Source organism: Ursus arctos, unplaced genomic scaffold (genome assembly GCF_023065955.2).
Source record: "Ursus arctos isolate Adak ecotype North America unplaced genomic scaffold, UrsArc2.0 scaffold_26, whole genome shotgun sequence".
Classification (NCBI taxonomy): domain Eukaryota; kingdom Metazoa; phylum Chordata; class Mammalia; order Carnivora; family Ursidae; genus Ursus; species Ursus arctos.
In genome coordinates, this window is record NW_026622941.1 from 40,321,168 (window position 1) to 40,338,244 (window position 17,077).

The 17,077-nt window shown below is 59.3% G+C and overlaps 2 protein-coding genes across 2 annotated transcripts; both read left to right on the plus strand.

Moving 5' to 3' along the window:
• Positions 1-1,387: 1,387 nt before the first annotated feature.
• Positions 1,388-4,986, plus strand: AQP5 (aquaporin 5). Its single transcript, XM_026501560.3, has 4 exons — positions 1,388-1,755; positions 2,801-2,965; positions 3,375-3,458; positions 4,274-4,986. Exons 1-4 carry the CDS (start codon positions 1,393-1,395, stop codon positions 4,457-4,459), a joined length of 798 nt encoding a protein of 265 aa, XP_026357345.1. The 5' UTR covers positions 1,388-1,392; the 3' UTR covers positions 4,460-4,986.
• A 7,065-nt stretch (positions 4,987-12,051) lies between these two features.
• AQP6 (aquaporin 6) lies at positions 12,052-14,839 on the plus strand. The gene is made up of 4 exons (XM_026501916.4): positions 12,052-12,626; positions 13,419-13,577; positions 13,834-13,914; positions 14,568-14,839. The coding sequence occupies exons 1-4, from the start codon at positions 12,264-12,266 to the stop codon at positions 14,778-14,780; spliced, it is 816 nt and encodes a 271-aa protein (XP_026357701.3). The 5' UTR covers positions 12,052-12,263; the 3' UTR covers positions 14,781-14,839.
• Positions 14,840-17,077: the final 2,238 nt, after the last annotated feature.

Consider the following 17,077-nt stretch of genomic DNA (forward strand, 5'->3'; position numbering starts at 1 on the left):
TTACAAGAAGGAGAGAAATCAAGACTGAGTGCGGCCAGGCGCCTGGCTGGCTCAGGTAAAGCCTGCGACTCTTGATCTCAGGATTGTGGGTTGGAGCCCCATGTTGGGTGTTGAGATTACTTAAGGATAAAATCTTTAAAAAAGAAAAAAGAAAAAAAGACCGAGTGAGAGTTTGAAGGACGGGAACACTAAGGAGACAGAAAGGAGGAGGCGGAGGTGAGCTGCGGGAGGAAGAAAAGAAAAACTCTGGATATCCAGAGTAGGGGGCCTCCCGCAGGGGCAAGAAGGCGGGAGAGCCCAAAACCTGGCATGGGAGGTCCGCGATGCACCTGTACCCTCCTCTCACCAAACTCCGACCCCGAATCCCAGGGGCTCTTCCCTGACCCCAGACAAAACCGAACTCGGTCATGCCCCCTTCAGGTCCCATGAACAAAGTGAACTCCCAGCCCCCACCCTCTTGGGGGCTCGCTGGGATCCCCAGGAGTTCTGTGCTCCTGGAGGGGCTGGCTCGGCTGCCCGGGAGACGACGCCTCCCGGGGCTACCGGGCTTCGAGGATTGCCAAGAGCAGGCCAGGCTGGCGCTGTGCCTACTTTTCCCAAAACGCCCCCGCTCCAACCCGGGAAGTCAGCCTGGGCCGGCCAGGGAGAGGCCCGCGACGGCCGGCCGGACCGCCCCGCACGGCCCAACCCGGCCACCCGCCCCCGCCACCTCCGGGCAGGGAGCTGAGTGGCGCTGTCCTCGGAGAATCGCATCATTCCAGCCCTGCCGCGGGTGAGGCCGGGTCAGGATGCCCGGGTCGCAGGAAGAAAAGGAGGAGCTGGACCCAGAGCCCGAGGAGAAGAAGAGGGGAAGACAAGGGACGGAGCTAGAGGGCCAGCGGAGGTAGGCTCCCGGAGCACCGTAGGACGGGCGAGGCCGGACGCGGCGAAGTCTCCCAGGGAGCCCGGGACCAGCGGCGCGGAGGAGAGCGCGGGAGCCGTCCGGGGCGCACCATGCGCGGCTCCCCAGCCGCCCGGCCGGCCTACACGGCCGCCGCCTGGGTCACGTGGCCCGGGCGCGTCCGCTGCTGCCCCATCGGGGGGGCGGGCGCCGGGTCGGGGGCGCGCGGGGCCCCGGCCCGCTGCGAGCCGCTGGTGGCCGCCAGGTTCCCTCCCTGCGCGCTGCGCTGGGCCCCGGGCGCGGGAGCCGCCCACTGCCTCCCCGCGCTCGCCCCCCCGCGGGCAGCCCGCCCTCTATATAGCGCACCCCTGCAGGGCCCGCGCCAGGCCGCTAGCCACACAGTGGGCGCCGCAGAGCGCGCCGCGCCAGGGAGCCAGCCCCCCGCCCCCTGCGCCGCCGCCCCGACGGGCGTCCAGCGCTGCGGCCGCCGCCGCCTGGCCCCCGCGGCCACCATGAAGAAGGAGGTGTGCTCCGTGGCCTTCCTCAAGGCCGTGTTTGCCGAGTTCCTGGCCACCCTCATCTTCGTCTTCTTCGGCCTCGGCTCGGCCCTCAAGTGGCCGTCGGCGCTGCCCAGCATCCTGCAGATCTCGCTGGCCTTCGGCCTGGCCATAGGCACCCTGGCCCAGGCTCTGGGGCCCGTGAGCGGCGGCCACATCAACCCCGCCATCACGCTGGCCCTCCTAGTGGGCAACCAGATCTCCCTGCTCCGGGCGGCCTTCTACGTGGTGGCCCAGCTGGTGGGCGCCATCGCCGGGGCGGGCATCCTCTATGGGCTGGCCCCGCTCAATGCCCGAGGCAATCTGGCCATCAACGCGGTGAGTGCCCATGGGGCTGGGGTGGGGTAGGGACCTTGCAGTGGGCTCCTGACCAGGTCCCCGACCCCATTTCAAAGATGGGTGCCACAGAATGGGCCAGCCAGAAAGTTGAATCTCCAGGCTGGGGTGTGCCCCGTCTCAGCCTCCCTGCTTCATACCCACCTCCTCTGCCTGCTCCCCTCCTGCTGCTCTTCCTGGCCTCTCTCCTGGTGCCTACTGTCCCTCCCTTCTTGCCCGGAACTTCTGGCTTTCTCCTGTCTCAACCCTGAGTTTTGCCTTCCTCTTGGGACCTTCCCTGCTCCTGTCTGCTCCTCATTGGAGTGGTTTCATGGAACCACCAAAGACGGGTTGTAATCCTGGCTTTGGGTGACCCTTGCTCCTCTGGGTCTCATTTTTCTCAGCCATTCCGTGGGGGTGGTCAGAACCTACCACAGCAAGTGGCATGGGCATTACGTTTGGAAACCATATGTGTGGCCCTCCTAACGCAGCCGCAGCGTGTAGGGTCTGTTGAGTATTGGTTCCTGCTCCTGGTTCCCTGCTCTCACCCCCGCCCACAGTCCCAGATTCAGTCCCCATGTCCCATGCAAACTGGGGTCATTAATCAAACACAGAGGAGGATTTTCTCGGCCATTGTCAAGCCGTGAGTCAGCCCCACCGGAGAGACGGGTTTGAGGTTGGCACTGGCAGCGGGTCAGACACGGGCGGGAGGCAGGCTGGGGGTGCAGTAAGCAAACTGGGCAGCTGCCCACAGGAGGGAGGGTAAATGCCAGCTTGTGGGGGTGGGAACTGGGCAGAACCGTTGACAGGACCTTGTCCAGGAAAAGCTCCCCTCACCCTCAGCTCCTTGGCCACAGGCCTGTACTCCAAGCTTTGCACACACTGTCAGGGAGGTAGTCTTTTCAGCAAATGACCTTCCTGACCGTGTGCAAGGCTTGGCTTCCAGGTGCAGTGGCTCTAGGTGTCCTTGGAAGCCAAAAGCCCCATCCCCCAAGCCCCTGGCCCTGGAGCTAGAAGGCGGGCGTTCTAACCCTCCCTCCCCTTGCAGCTCAACAACAACACAACACAGGGCCAGGCTATGGTAGTGGAGCTGATTCTGACCTTCCAGCTGGCCCTCTGCATCTTCTCCTCCACTGACTCCCGCCGCACCAGTCCTGTGGGCTCTCCGGCCCTGTCCATTGGCCTTTCCGTCACACTGGGCCACCTCGTGGGGGTGAGCAATGCTGCCACTTGGCTGGAGTTGTGGGGAGCCCCTCAGGACAAATAATGGGGCCCCAGAGTAGTACCCTTCTGTACCAGGAAACCCAGCAGTGAAGGCCTGGAGTGGGGTAGCTGTACTCTCTCCCAGGCTGGATCCCCCAAAATCTCCTCTAGCCTGAGAGATTATGGCAGTAAGTGGGAGTTGGGGTGAAAGCAGGAAATCAAGCCCAAGCACAGGACTTGAGAAGAAGGAAGGGTGCATGGGGACCCGTGGCGGGAGAGGTCACCAGCCTAGGAATTGGGAGACTTGATTCAGAGACCTGGCTGAGCCCCTGAACTTCTGGGTGACTCTGGGAAAGACCGGGCCTTTAGGAGTTGGACAAGCATGGTGCCCCCCTCACCACCTCCCTCCCTCCGTCCAGATCTACTTCACGGGCTGCTCCATGAACCCAGCCCGCTCTTTCGGCCCTGCGGTGGTTATGAATCGCTTCAGCTCTGCTCACTGGGTGAGTGTCAGCCCTACCCTGGCTCCCTGGCAATGAGGGCCTGGAAACCCGGCCAAGAGCCCCTGGACTATCTGGATGCTATGGGCCCAGAGCTTGGGGGTGGCCCTGGGAGGTGTGGCTGGAGATCAAAAGGGGAAGGGGATGGAACGCAGCCAGAACAAGGACGAGGGTAGTTAAATGGCAGAGGACCCTGGTTTGGGGCTGGGGGGTGGGGGGACTACCTGTATCTGTACCTCTGAGGAAGGGAAGGAGATCTGTTCCTCTGTGTAGATCGCTGAGGATTTTGTGTCTGTCCATCTGGGGTGGGACGCAGGTGGGGGGGCGTACTGCGTCTGTGGGTCTGTCCTCTCTGATGGTTTCCTCACCTGTTCCAGCTGACGGGGTTGAGAGTCTTCCTTCCTGTGGGCCTGTCCCTCTGGACAGTCTATCTGTCGCCTCCTCGCGTTCTCTCTCTCCAGGGTCTGTTTCATTCCCTGTGTGGGAGGGAGAGTTCTGTTGTCTCTCCGAGAATCTACATGTCTGTTTCCTTCGAAGGGTCATTCGTCTCTCTTTAGGGTGAGGCTGGGGGGCCCTGTCCTTCTGGGGATCTGTCTCCTTTGAAGATCTGAGTGTCTGGAGGCCAAGTCCCCGTCATCGAGGAATAGGGTGTCCTTATATCTGTTCCTTGGGCAGGAGGAAGTCTCTCTGGAGGTCTGGAGGTCTGGAAGTCTGTATGTCCACTTCCTCTGAGGGTCCATAGGTCTGTCCTCTGGAGGGGAAGCTGTTGGTCTCTGAGGTCCGGACTCAGCCCCCTGACCCTGCCATGTCCCCGCCAGGTGTTCTGGGTCGGGCCCATCGTGGGGGCCATCCTGGCTGCCATCCTGTACTTCTATCTGCTCTTCCCCAACTCCCTGAGCCTGAGCGAGCGCGTGGCCGTCATCAAGGGCACGTATGAGCCTGAGGAGGACTGGGAAGAGCAACGAGAGGAGCGAAAGAAGACCATGGAGCTGACTGCCCGCTGACCAGTGTCAGGCAGGGGCCGGCCCCCCAGCCCCTGAACCACAGGGGCAAAAATATTATATATATAGGACAGCAAACCTTCCTTCCCCTACAGCTGGGTCCTCTGGGCTAGGGAGGAGGTGCTGGCTCCCCCAGCTTCACAGTTAGGGAGGGGAGCAGGAACCCATGATGGGACGCTTGAGTGGGGGCCAGGGGCTGGTGTCTGATGGGGAGGGGGTCTCTCTGGGACAGGGCAGCCCGCTGCCATGAGGTCAGACCTCAGAGACTGTGAAAGTAGCACGAAGCTCACAGGCTGCGCTGGGGCCAAGCTAGGAAGGGGTGGCCAGCAGTCTGTATGCCCCTATCTTCCCCCACCGCCCCCTCTTAAGAGCCAGAGGGGTCCCAGTCCCTAGGACAGCAGAGGCTGCCCCTCCCCAGATTGCCTTAGGAGGGAGACAGACTGGTTCATTAAATGCTACCTTATTTATTTCTGCTGGAGGATGCACGGGGTAGGGCTGCTGGTGTTTGGGGGCAGGGGCTTACCAATAAACCACTGACATTCAAGTTCTGCCTCGTCTCTCCCCAGAGCCTCTCCTTGGGACACTCTGGCTGATCACCTCTGTCCCTCTGGACTGTCTATTTCCTCTTTGTCATCCCCGATGCTCTCCATGGTCTGCACAGTTCTCTGTGGAAAGACAGGGAAGCTGAGGCCAGGGGAGGCTTAGGGAGGCAGAGAGATGAGGTCGGGAAGAGAGAGAGAGGGAGAGAAGGAGACCGAAACATAGAAACAGAGCAAGAGGTCAGGAGGGGGCCGCGGGAGCAGAGGAGGGGTCCTCACCAAGTCACCCACCTGCTCGCCCCTCCCACCTCAGCTATGTCAAGTCTCTGCCACTTGAGGAGGGCCTGGCCCCAGTGGCAGGGTATGCCAGGCAGGGTGGAGGAGAATTGAACCAGCTGGCAGCCCCTTGAGATGCCAAGGGGGTGACCAGCCAGATCTGTCATCGGGAAGGAAACACAGCCCTGGACTCCCCTCTCTGCACCTCACTCTTCCAAAAAGGGGCCATGTTGGGAGCCTGTGGTCAGAGGGAGAAACCCCCTACCTCACCCCCCAACACACCCAGAAGCCACAGCCAGCCCCGCCTTTTTCTGGGTCTCCTCTCTCCGGCCTCTGCCAGCCTCTGTTCCCACTGTCTTCCCCTCTGGGCCTGTGGCTCTGCTCTGCCCTTGTCCCCTTGTCACTGACACTCCTTAGGAAGCCTCCTTAAACTCTCTGAGCCTCCGTCTCTTAAGCTGATGAAACAAGGATAAAAAATGCTTCCCTCACAGGGTTGCTGTGGGAATGATTTAAGATTAGGGGAGTGAGGTACCTGGGACCAGTCTGCTCTCTGTAGGGAAAATGGTGGAAGTCACGCAGAAGAGCAGCTCAGGACACAGCCCTGCCTCATAGTTAAGGAGTCTGGCTTGGAGTTCAAATTCTACTTTGCAACTTTGGGTAACATAGGTTCTCTGAGTTGTTTGGGTTTTTTGGTTGTTTCTGTTTTGGGGCTTTTTTTTTTTTTGCAAGATGTTTTATTTATTTATTTATTTGAGAGAGAGAGCCCCCACATGAGCATGGCTGGGGGGGGGGGCAGAGGGGGAAGCGGACTCCCCACCGAGCAGGGAGCCCTCATCTATAAAATGGGCATGCTTGTACCCACCTCATGGGGTGTGGTGAGCATGCAGTGAGACAGTGGACGGAAGGAAAACACTTGTGCAAACAGGGCCGGGCGCCTCAGAGTGAGTGCTCAATAAACTAGTGTGAAAAGAACACAGCACACACATCTGGGACCCCAGCCACACTCCAGTTCTGGGCCCTGCTCTCCTGTTTGAACCTGAGTTCCTGCTTCCCCGGAATGGGAACCTCTCCGGTGGTCTTACAGTTTTGCCTCCAAAGAGGAGGGGCCAGGACGGTCAGGAGACGGGCCGAGAAGAGGTGGAAGAAGCCATAGACCCTGGCTGGCCAGTGTCCGTCCCAGGGAGGGTGGGTGAGGAGGGTCAGACTTCCCAGCCCTCCTTCAAACTCGAGCCTAGTGTGGGGGAGCCAACCGCCCCTGCCCGCCCACTGACTTACAGTTAACACCAAATGGCAGTGTGCTTGTGTGCGTGCGTGTGTGTGTGTGTGTGTGTGTGTGTGTGTGTGTGAGAGAGAGAGAGAGAGAGAGAGAGAGAGAGAGAGAGAGAGAGAGAGAGAGAGAGAGAGAAAGAACCTCAGGGCCCCCTTAAAAGAGTGGTTCCTCACCTGCCTCATCCATCCGGCCCCTACCCTCAAGCCAGGCCGCAAATACCAGCTCCGACCAGCAGGGGGGGCCCTCGTCCACCGAATCCGCAGCTGCGAGGCTTCCTCTAACACAAATCCTGGGTCTGGGCCCTAGCCACATGGGGGTACGGGGAGTCTCTCAGGCCTGGGTCCCCTAGGCCACCAGGAAGCAGCTACTCCCAGTCCACTATCCGGGTGGGGGTGCAGAAGAGAGGGGATCCCTCCCCCTCTCGCCCCACAGGACTCAGGTACAGGTACAGACATGACTGGGAGGCTGGGCTCTCCGTCCAGCCCAGCGACGTGCGTTCCTTTTTTGACGGGTCCGAAGGAGAGCATAACGTGGTGAACCGTGGGCCTGTGGGAGACAGACCCTCAGGGATGGGCGGGGCACCCAATTCGAGGAAGTTATAGGCCTGGCCTGGCCGGAGGGTGCGGGTCCCCTATAGGGCTTTGGGCCTACAAGATGCGGCGGCGGGCTGTTTGGCCAGCAGGGGGCGCTGTGTCCCTTGGTGTGTGAACTTCCAGGAGGGTCTGGAGCCCACGGAGGCCTGCGCACACGTGTACACGCACATGGTAGCCCTGCACATCTACACTGACCTTCAGCTGTACTCAAGGGGCTGTGTCTGCTGGGCATAGACTGCTCACTCGGTGTGTGTGTGTGTGTGTGTGTGTGTGTGTGTGTGTGTGTGTGTGTGTGTGTGAAGAGCCACACCAACCCTGACACGTTCTCTCATAAGGCCACAGGGCTGCTGGGGACCAGACCTAGGAACCTGGCTCGATGTGTTCTCAGAGAGGTATATATGTGTGTCACACCCAAGTACCCACGTGCTCAGTCACCCCTGAGCCTCTGCTCCAGGGGGAAATGGAACCCGGAAAAGCCTTGATTCTCCTATGGGAGGTTTCCTACTCCTCCCCCTCCCCCTCTGCCCAGGGGCTGCTGGTTTTCACCAGGTAGGAAGGTGGACATGGGGACACGATGGGGAGATGGGGGTAAAGGCAGAAAACAGCCGCAGGGTTGGCTGTCTAAGGGGATGGGAGGAGGGGCCCAGGGGTGGGTTAGCTCTGGAAGACCCTCCTGGGCCTCAACTTCCTCTGTCAGGTGTGGACGGGGCTTCCACAGTCTGGGAGGATTGGTGAGATGATGCGAGGGAAGCTACCTTGAATCTTTTTTTTTTTTTTTAAGATTTTATTTATTTATTTATTTATTTATTTATTTATTTGACAGAGAGAGCCAGCGAGAGAGGGAACACAAGCAGGGGGAGTGGGAGAGGAAGAAGCAGGCTCCCAGCAGAGGAGCCTGATATGGGGCTCGATCCCAGGACTCTGGGATCACGCCCTGAGCCGAAGGCAGACACTTAACGACTGAGCCACCCTGGTGCCCCTGAATCCTTCCCTTTCTGACGTGCTTCCATTCTCCCTCTTCTTCTCTCCCAGGACCTCCCTCCTTCCCCCCCCCCTTTTGCTCCCCCTCTGTTCCCCAAGCTGAGAAGACCTCAGTCAGAGCCCACATGGCCCCTTGTGCACACACAGCTACACCCCCCACTCCCCGACGGAGATAGCCCCACAGCAGCTAGACAGGCCTCTAGGAGGTTAAAAGCCCACGGCCACCTGACAGGGAGCTGTAGGCAGCCAGGAGTGGGGCCTTGGCAAAAGGCCTCTGAGCATGAGGGACCCCAGAGCTTAGCAATAGAGCCCAGGACTGACAGGGTGGGGGCGGTGCTGGCTGGAGCAAAGTCCTGGCCAATGCCCACCTGGCCTCAGGGGGTAAACGACCTTGTCCTGGGCCAGACAGCTTCCCAGGAGGCTCTGCTCTAGGCCAGCTGGAGATAAGGGTTGCTGCTGCACTTGATTCTCTCGGCTTCCAGGGCCCAGAGCCGGAACCTCAGGAGCTGCCATAGCAACCAGGACCCTTCCCACCCCAACCCAGTCCTCACACTTGTCGCCCCAGAGGGGTGAAGGAGGGCAATCCTAACAACCAAAATTTTCTTGGCTCAGAGACGCTGTCCTAGGTATCAACACATTTACCCCTAATGACGCATGGGGAAACGGGAATTATCTCCATTTATAAGTGGGGAAACTGAGCTCACAGAAGTTGCCCACTGGTCAGGGGTGCAGTATGCGTGGCAATGTGCAAATGCTTTGCCTTATCAAAGGCCCTCGACAGCTAGGCACTAGTGCTGTCGGGTGCTTGGCGTACAGGTGCACCTCACCGAGGCTAGGTAGGGTGTAGGGCAGCCCTCTGTGGCCCCGTCTGCAGGAAGGGAAGGAGAGAGATGCCCTGAGGTTCCCTGGGACAGCCCCTAGGTAGAGAGCCCACAGTGCCAGGGAGGAGTGTCACCCCACACTGCCCCCCACGGCCACATTCCTTCATTCCTCGGGCATTTCTTGAAAGCCTCTTTGATACCAGGCAAGCACGGGAGTTTGCACCGGAACAGGGGAGGCACTGAGAGGTCAAAGCCAGAAGTCGCCACTGGCTGGAGAGGAGAATCAGGGCAGGCTTCACAGAGGAACTGGACCCGAGCAAAGTCTTGAAAGAGAGACAAAGAGGAAAGGCGTAACAAACCCATGGTCTCTCCACTACTCTGGGATTACCCAGGCCCCGTTGTCAAGTAGTGGCCAGGAGGGGAGAAGTGAAAACCCCAGATGAGACTGGGACCGGCCCAGAGAGGATCCCAGTCGCTCAAAGGGAGCCAGGAGCACAAGGAGAGGCCCCTGACTGGACACAGGAGAAGGGCCAGAGGGAAGCTGGTGAGGGCATGGAGCAGCTGCGTGTGAGTTTGTGGCTGGGGAAGAAGGATGGGAAGAAGTCTTACCCTCTAGTTTCTCTTTCTAGGTAGGACAGGGGTCAAGCTGAGCTGCTGGAAGAAAGCTGGAGTAGGGCACGTGGAGAGCGTGGACAAGGTTGGAAGTTGGCCTTAGGAGAATGGGGAGAGAGAGAGAGCCGACTGAGGACGGTGTAAGGATTGCTGAGCAGAGCTGTGACCCCCGCTGAAGCCAGAGACCATGGACTCATCATGGCAGCTGTCTGCACGGCTGGGCGAGTTTCTCCAGCAGCGCTCAGCAGCGCAGATCCGGATGGGGGCGGAGGGCTGTGGAGGAGACTGGAACGGAGAGATGCACGGGCTGGGGTGGAGAAAACGGGGAGCCGGGACAGTGGGGGCACTGATGCCAGGGGATCATCGGGCTGGGGAGGGGAGGGTGAGGCCAGGAAGGCTGGAAGAACGGAAAGGGAACGGGGGAGGGTGGGGGGACAGAGCCTGTAACCAGAGCTGGGATAGTCCACTGGAAGATTTCAGAGGGCTCAGTCCCAGGTGGGATAGGTATAAGGCCGGAAGAAGAACTGGCTGGTAATAAGTAGATATGAAAGTCACCTGCCTCCTGGAGGTCCAGAAGCTTTTATTCATTCTTTCTTTCATCGATAAATATTTATCGAGCGCAGGGCGCTGGGTGTCTCAGTCGGGTAAGCGTCTGCCTTTGGCTCAGGTCATGATCCCGGGATCCTGGGATCCAGCCCAAGGTGGGCCCCTGCGCCGCAGGGAGCCTGCTTCTCCCTCTGCCCCTCCCCCTGCTCGTGCTCTCTCTCTGTCAAATAAATAAATAAAATCTTTAAAAAATATATTTATCGAGCACCAATATGGCCAATCCCTGTGCGAGACACTAGATGTAGGGATGAGCGAAATTTGGTTCCCGCCCCCCGAGGGGCTCACTGCCCCATTCAGGAGGCACATTAACACCGCGACAGCTCTCGCAGTGACTGAAGTGTACCGAAGTGCCTGGGTGTGCTGGGAGCACACGGAGGGTCATCACCCAGGCAAGGAGACCGCGACACTGAAGCTGAGCCTTCGGGATGAGTTAGGAGTTACCCAAGCAAAAGACGTGGGAAGGGCTGTGCAAGGAGAAGACAGGGCATCCTCCAAGGAGTGACCAGCATGGCGTGTTCCAGAACCACTGGCCATTTGGTGAGGCCACAGGGTAAAGGACAAAGCAAGGAGTGCGGAGAGGTGAGGTGGGAGGAGCAAGATCCTGGAAGACCTTGTAGGCCGGGCTGGAGGGACACTTGGAAGGGATTTTAGCAAGGGAGCAGCAGAATCAGATTTGCATTTTAGAAAGATCACTCAGGCTGCAGTGTGGATAATTGATTGGAGCTGAGTGAGGAAGCAGACAGAATGGTTCAAGGCCGCAGGGCAGCAGGGGTGGCAAGAAGAGGGCACAGTCAAGAAATATTTAGGATTCCAAATCAGCAGGACTCCATGCCTTTCTTGGTTGGGGGCAGGAGGGAGAGAATGTTCGAGGATCCTTCCCAGGTGCCACCAACTGAGCTGGAGAAAACAGGAAGAGTGCATTTGGGGGTGGGGGGGTCACAGAGAGATGAGGATCTCATTTGGAGACAGGTCACATTTGAGGAGCCTAAAGACACAGGAGCTGGGGCGGGGTGGGGGGGAGGTCAGGGCACCCCGATGTGGTGAAGGGTAAGGACTTAGTTCAACAGCTCCACAGATCCTTCTTATGGAGGGAACACCTTTGTTTGAGAGAATATCTTGATAGGCTGCTGGGGTTCAAAGGGCAGAGCCTAGGGCCTGGGTGACCTTAGGGCCAGCATTGCCACAAAAATGGCTCAGCTGCCCTGTGTGTGGACTTGAGAGGGACTGTTCAGGCCCCTGAGAAGGAGGCAAGCAGGAAGTGGAGGGGAGAGGGGCTGAGAGAGAGGGGCGGGCAAGGGAGACAGGACGGGGCAAGGACAAGCCAGTGGAAATTCCCAGCTCGCAGGGGAAATTCTCCACTGCCGTGGGTCAGCTGATCAGCTGTGGAATAAGGCCCTCCTCCCTCTGTGCCCCCTGCGCCCACACGGACCTCGGTCCTTAGTAAAGTTGACTCTGTTCACATCTGCTTTCTGTGAGTAGGGATTGAGGTGGGAATGGAGGAAAGAGCTTCATTTCACATCCGGGTTTATGGGGCATAGAACAGTGTGAGCCCATTTGGAGGCAGAGCCCGCAGGCAGAGGGGGTCAGAACACGAGCCCCTGGGAAGACACAGGACCCCGGGAAGCAGGCCTTGGACTGGGGGACATGATGAGCTTGCTGCGTCTAAGCGGACACGGGGATGTGAGCACCCTGGAATCCCATGCCCAGCCCTCCTGCACCTGCCACCCTCAGGCCCGGCCTCTGCCTGCAGCGGCCTTAGGCCTGTCCGGTGGGAACCCAGAGGTTCCAGCTCAGCGCCTAGGGGCTGCCCCCCCCCACCCTCCCAGCTGCGAGGCGAGCTCAGGGCGGAGCAAGCAGGGAGCACCACTCCTCATACCGGCCTCACGCCTCCCGCCCACCCAGAAGCACACAGTCTTGTCGGGCTGCTCCCTGCCAGTCTGACCAGCAGGTCCTCGGGTCAGCAGCAAGGGAGCAGGCCAGAGACAAGAGAGCCGTGGAGATAGCTGAGATCGGAGGCCAGAGAAACAGAGGTCCCAGGAGAAGTAGAGGCCGCCGCCAAGGCAGCAGGACCTGCGCCCAGGGCAGCCCGGCGGCTGAGGCGGGGCCGGGATGCGGGGGTGCCGGTTCTGGGGGGCTGTCGGCAGGGCGCTGTTCGCTGAGTTCCTGGCCACAGGGCTGTACGTGTTCTTCGGTGTGGGCTCAGCTCTGCCCTGGCCCTCGGCGCTTCCCACCGTGCTGCAGGTCGCCATCACCTTCAACCTGGCCACGGCCGTGGCTGTGCAGATCACCTGGAAGACCAGCGGGGGCCACATCAACCCCGCCGTGACTCTGGCCTTCCTCGTGGGCTCCCAAATCTCCCTGCCCCGTGCTGTGGCCTATGTGGCTTCCCAGCTGGCGGGGGCCACGGTGGGGGCTGCTCTGCTGTATGGGGTCATTCCAGGAGACGTCCGAGAGACCCTTGGGGTTAACATGGTAGGTGCAGGGACGGGCACCTGGCGGGGCCGGGAAAGCGATGCCCACACAGGTGGTAAGGGTGGAGGGCCAGGCCTGAGGAGAGGGGACAGGGAGGTGATAACTCAGGCACATGCTCCTGGCCTGCCCTGGGCTGCGCCCTGGGACCCAGGGAACCAGACCGTGGCCTTAGTGCGGGCAGAGCAGGAACGGGGTTATGGTACAAGGGACAGGGGAACAGGAGCGGGAGTTGGGCAAGGACCAGGCGTTGAAGGGTCGGGGGAGCCAGGGAGGCCTGGGGCTGTGGGGAGTGCCAGGGGACCCGGCCTGCCCTTCCCCTCTCCTGGTGTGCCCCGTGCCCTGCTTCTCTGTGTCCCCATGTTCCTCCTTCCCCAGCACCCTGAGGACTGTCTCACTCCCCCAGATTCCCCTAATCGTCTATCCTTCCACCTACGTCCCCAAGTCTCCTCCTTCCACTCCTGCCCACGGTCTCCTCCCAGTCTGCTCGAAAACCTGCACGCACACCGCCCCCTGCCCAGCTCCGAGCCGTCCCTTCCCCAGCAGAGCTGAGCCCCTCACCAACTACTGGCCCCCGCCAACCGGTGGGCTAGGAGGGAGGCCGCTCCGTTCCGCAGGGGGCCGGCGCCCAGGGCTGACCCGAGCTCCGCTGCACGGCTCTCCCCACTCCAGCTCCTTGGGCCCTGGACCCGGTGGTGGTGAGGCGTCCCCTCCTTAGAGCGAGGAAGTGAGGCCCAAGGGCCTCACCGCACCCCCGCAGAGCCGCATCACCTCCAGCACAGCCACCTCCCCCAGGTCCGGAGCAGCATCTCGACCGGCCAGGCCGTGGCGGTGGAGCTGGTTCTGACCCTGCAGCTGGTGCTCTGCGTTTTTGTTTCGACCGACAGCCGGCAGGCATCGGGCTCCCCGGCCACCATGATGGGGATCTCCCTGGCACTGGGCCACCTCATTGGGGTAAGAGGCGAAGGGGACACCGTGTACCACACTGGACCCTCCCTGAGGAGGCTGCAGGGTCCCTGAAGGCCAGGAAGGGTCCCTCCCTGAGCCTCTCATGCGTTGGGTCGAGGCTGTGTCCCACAATCCGGGTCCAGGGTGAGGTGCTGCAGTGGCCAAGGCTGGGACCAAGGCTCTAAGCGGGGGCAGAGGGGACTGTCCCCTCCCGGGCCTGCCTTAAACCTCCTCACACCCCAAACCCGCACTCACCCCCCAGGTCTACTTCACCGGCTGCTCCATGAACCCGGCCCGCTCCTTCGGCCCCGCCATCATCATTGGGAAGTTCGAGGTCCACTGGGTGAGAGCCTCTGCGGGCAGCCATGGGGTGGGGAGGGCCTGGGCAGGGGCGATAGGGACTGTGGCTTTCACCGGCGGGGGGGTCCACAGGGACTTGGGGAGACAGGTCCCCCCTACCACAGACCATCTTGACCCCCAGTGGAGGTTTCCCTAAGCTTCAGAAGATGGAGGTGAGTATCCTGGCTTGTACTTCGTTCGTTTCCAGCTTCAGTAGCCAAGGGGACCCAGTGGACTGTCGATAAATGGGCCGGGGCGGGAGCTGCAGCCTTGGCCCCGGCCTCAAGTCCTGGCTGTTTCCTTATTCACTTCCTCCAGCTGGACCAGTTTCCAAACTTGGATAAAGCAAAAGACAAACAGAAATAGACACACACACACCAGCAGAAGCAGGAAGAGCACTTAGCCAGGGCTCCAGGGAACAGGGGAGGTGAGAGGAGGGAAACAGGAGTGGTGAGGAGACTGGGCCCGCCCTGTGCGAGGCAAGGTCACCTCACCTGTAGAGACTCGGCGGGCAGGACACCTGTTTCTCCATTTTGTCACTGTGTAGACAGCTCGAGGGGTCCTGGGAGACCAAGCCAATGCTCGGGAAGCAGGTGAGGGTCCCAGAGCTACCCTATGATCCTGGTAACTCATGCCGCCTTCTCTCTGCCCCCTCAGATCTTCTGGGTGGGACCCCTGACAGGAGCTGTCCTGGGTTCGCTGATCTACAACTTCATCCTGTTCCCTGACACCAAGACCATGGCCCAGCGACTGGCCATCCTCGTGGGTACTGAAGAAGTAGAGAAAGTGGCAGAAGCGGAGCCCGAGAAGAGAGAATCCCAGTCCAGTTCGGGGGATACTGAAATGGGGAACGTGTGTCAGATGGTATAGGTTTCTTTGGGTTTCTGAGAGGAGCCCTTTAGGGGGTAGCATGCTTTGTACAACCAGACTTCAGGTTTAATAGGGGGTGGGGGCAGGGTGGGGGGCTGAGAGCAGGAAGGCTGGGAGGCTAGGCCTCTTGTGCTAACAGTGTGGGCGGGGAATGCCCATCCCTATCCCTGGCATTATATTTCTAGACAGAAAGAATCTGGGGAGCAAATCTGTTCCGTTTCCTCCTCCTCCATCTCTTAATGGGACAGAGCAGAAGGAGGCAGGGAGGGGTGCCTGAGTGGCTCAGTCGTTAAGAGTCTGCCTTTGGCTCAGGGCGTGATCCCGGCATTCTGGGTTCGAGCCCCACGTCAGGCTCCTCCGCTGGAAGCCTGTTTCTTCCTCTCCCGCTCCCCCTGCTTGTGTTCCCTCTCTCTCTGGCTGTCTCTATCTCTGTCAAATAAATAAATAAAATCTTTAAAAAAAAAAAAAAAAAGAAGGAGGCAGGGAAATGCATGATTGCCCTCCCCATCTCTCATCCGTCTGGATCCTAGTGGGCTTCCCGAGCCTCCAGATCGCCTTGTCTTGGGTATTAGAGCCCAGACAGCCATTCAGCTTAGACACTAAGGGCTATAGAGACCTTGGGGACCCCCAACATCTCACCCACCCTTGAGGGGAAAGCCAGACTTCCCAGATGAATCGGGTCCTGGGACAGTCTCTGAGCGCCTCGTAGGGCTGTCTCTGCTCTTATGGTTTGGGACTACAGACCCGCCCTCAGCCTGGAGGCTTCCTGAGGACAGAGACTGTCCTTCCAATCGATCTTCGTTCCTCATGCCTCTAAATGCTCAGGAGAGGACCCCGCCCTTTGGAAGAGCTGACCAAGAGAGGAGTCTCTTCTAGGGCAGGCAGTGGGCAGCATTTGGCAAGGGAGGTTTGGGCCAAACTGGTCTTTTCCAGGCAGGCTCTCCCCAGATGTCTGCCCACCCTCCACCCCACAGCCCCATTCATGGGAACAATCCTGAGAGGGGGAAGTCCCTATCCCAGCCCCCCGTCCCTGACCTGCACCACAAGCTGCCTCCAGCCTCATTCTCAATTCTCCCAGGATCCTCAAAAAGCTACTGAATAAGTCCCAAGGATGGTAAGAACTCAGGAATGACCCAAGAAATCAAGGTTGGCCGTTCGGTGCCTCTAAAGGATTACTAGTCTCAGCTGGCTTGTTAATACTGACAAGCTGCTCTACATATAGTCTCCCCATGACTTGGGGCCCTATCTGGATCTCAGCTTCCTCACCTATAAAATGGGCACAGTCCTTCCCCAGAGCCTGCTGTGAAAACAAACAACAGACTGGAAAATGTTTTCGGAAGTTAAAATGCTAGAAAAACAAACCCAATAAATGATGATTATTGTAGCTGTTACTGTAATTATCGGGTTTGAATACAATTGCTGTTGGTAATGGGAGGGAGGAGGGAAGAAGGGAGAGGGGGATGATTGAGAGGGAGGGAAAAGAGAGTAGGCTTTTCTCCTTTCATCTGTTCCACTGACTTCCACTGCCTCCTTCTCTCCTGGATCTATGACCCGGGAGCTTTGTGTGTGTGGAGGAGGGTGAGGAGGGCCCCTGGAACAAAGAGACAAGCCAATAAAAGTCAGTTCTTCTCATCTCTATGGTGCCCATCACCATGGTACCCTGAGATACAGCAACCAAATCCATAAAAAAGGTCGTTTTCCATGATGTCTCCAAAGGTGCTGGGGATGGGAGGGGCTACCACAGTCTTTCAAGGGCAGGGTGACAGAGCCCCGAGTGCTCATGGCCACAGTGGCCGTGTTCAGGGTTCTGTGATATTGTCAGTGTGGAGTACTATTCACGTCTCTCCAAGCCAGGCCCCACTCATCCATCTTCAGAATGTCTCTGAGCCCAGGGCTTCTTGTGCCCTTTTATGAGCAGGGACAGCTGGGTGTGGGTGGGGGGATGGGAGGGGGGAGGGATGTGATTGACTTGCTAAAGGCCACCAAGCTCAGTACCACAGCCCCCTAAGGTCTCCTCAGCTCCCAGCTTACAATTTTCCAAAATAGAGCTCCAGGGGGCTTATACAAGCTATAGCCGGAGGAAGGAAGGAAGGAGGGAAGGAGGCAAGAACTAGAAGGTTGACAAGGGCAGGGGGGTGGAGCTCCTGCAGTAGGCTCTGAAGATCCTAGACAAATCATCTCTGCGTCCCCAGAGTGGAGCCCACACTGGGTGCTCAATGAAAGTTTGATGAATGAATGACTGAGGCTGGGCGACTGGGGAGGGAGGGGAGGCGGTAATTGATCACGAGAATTCAGGA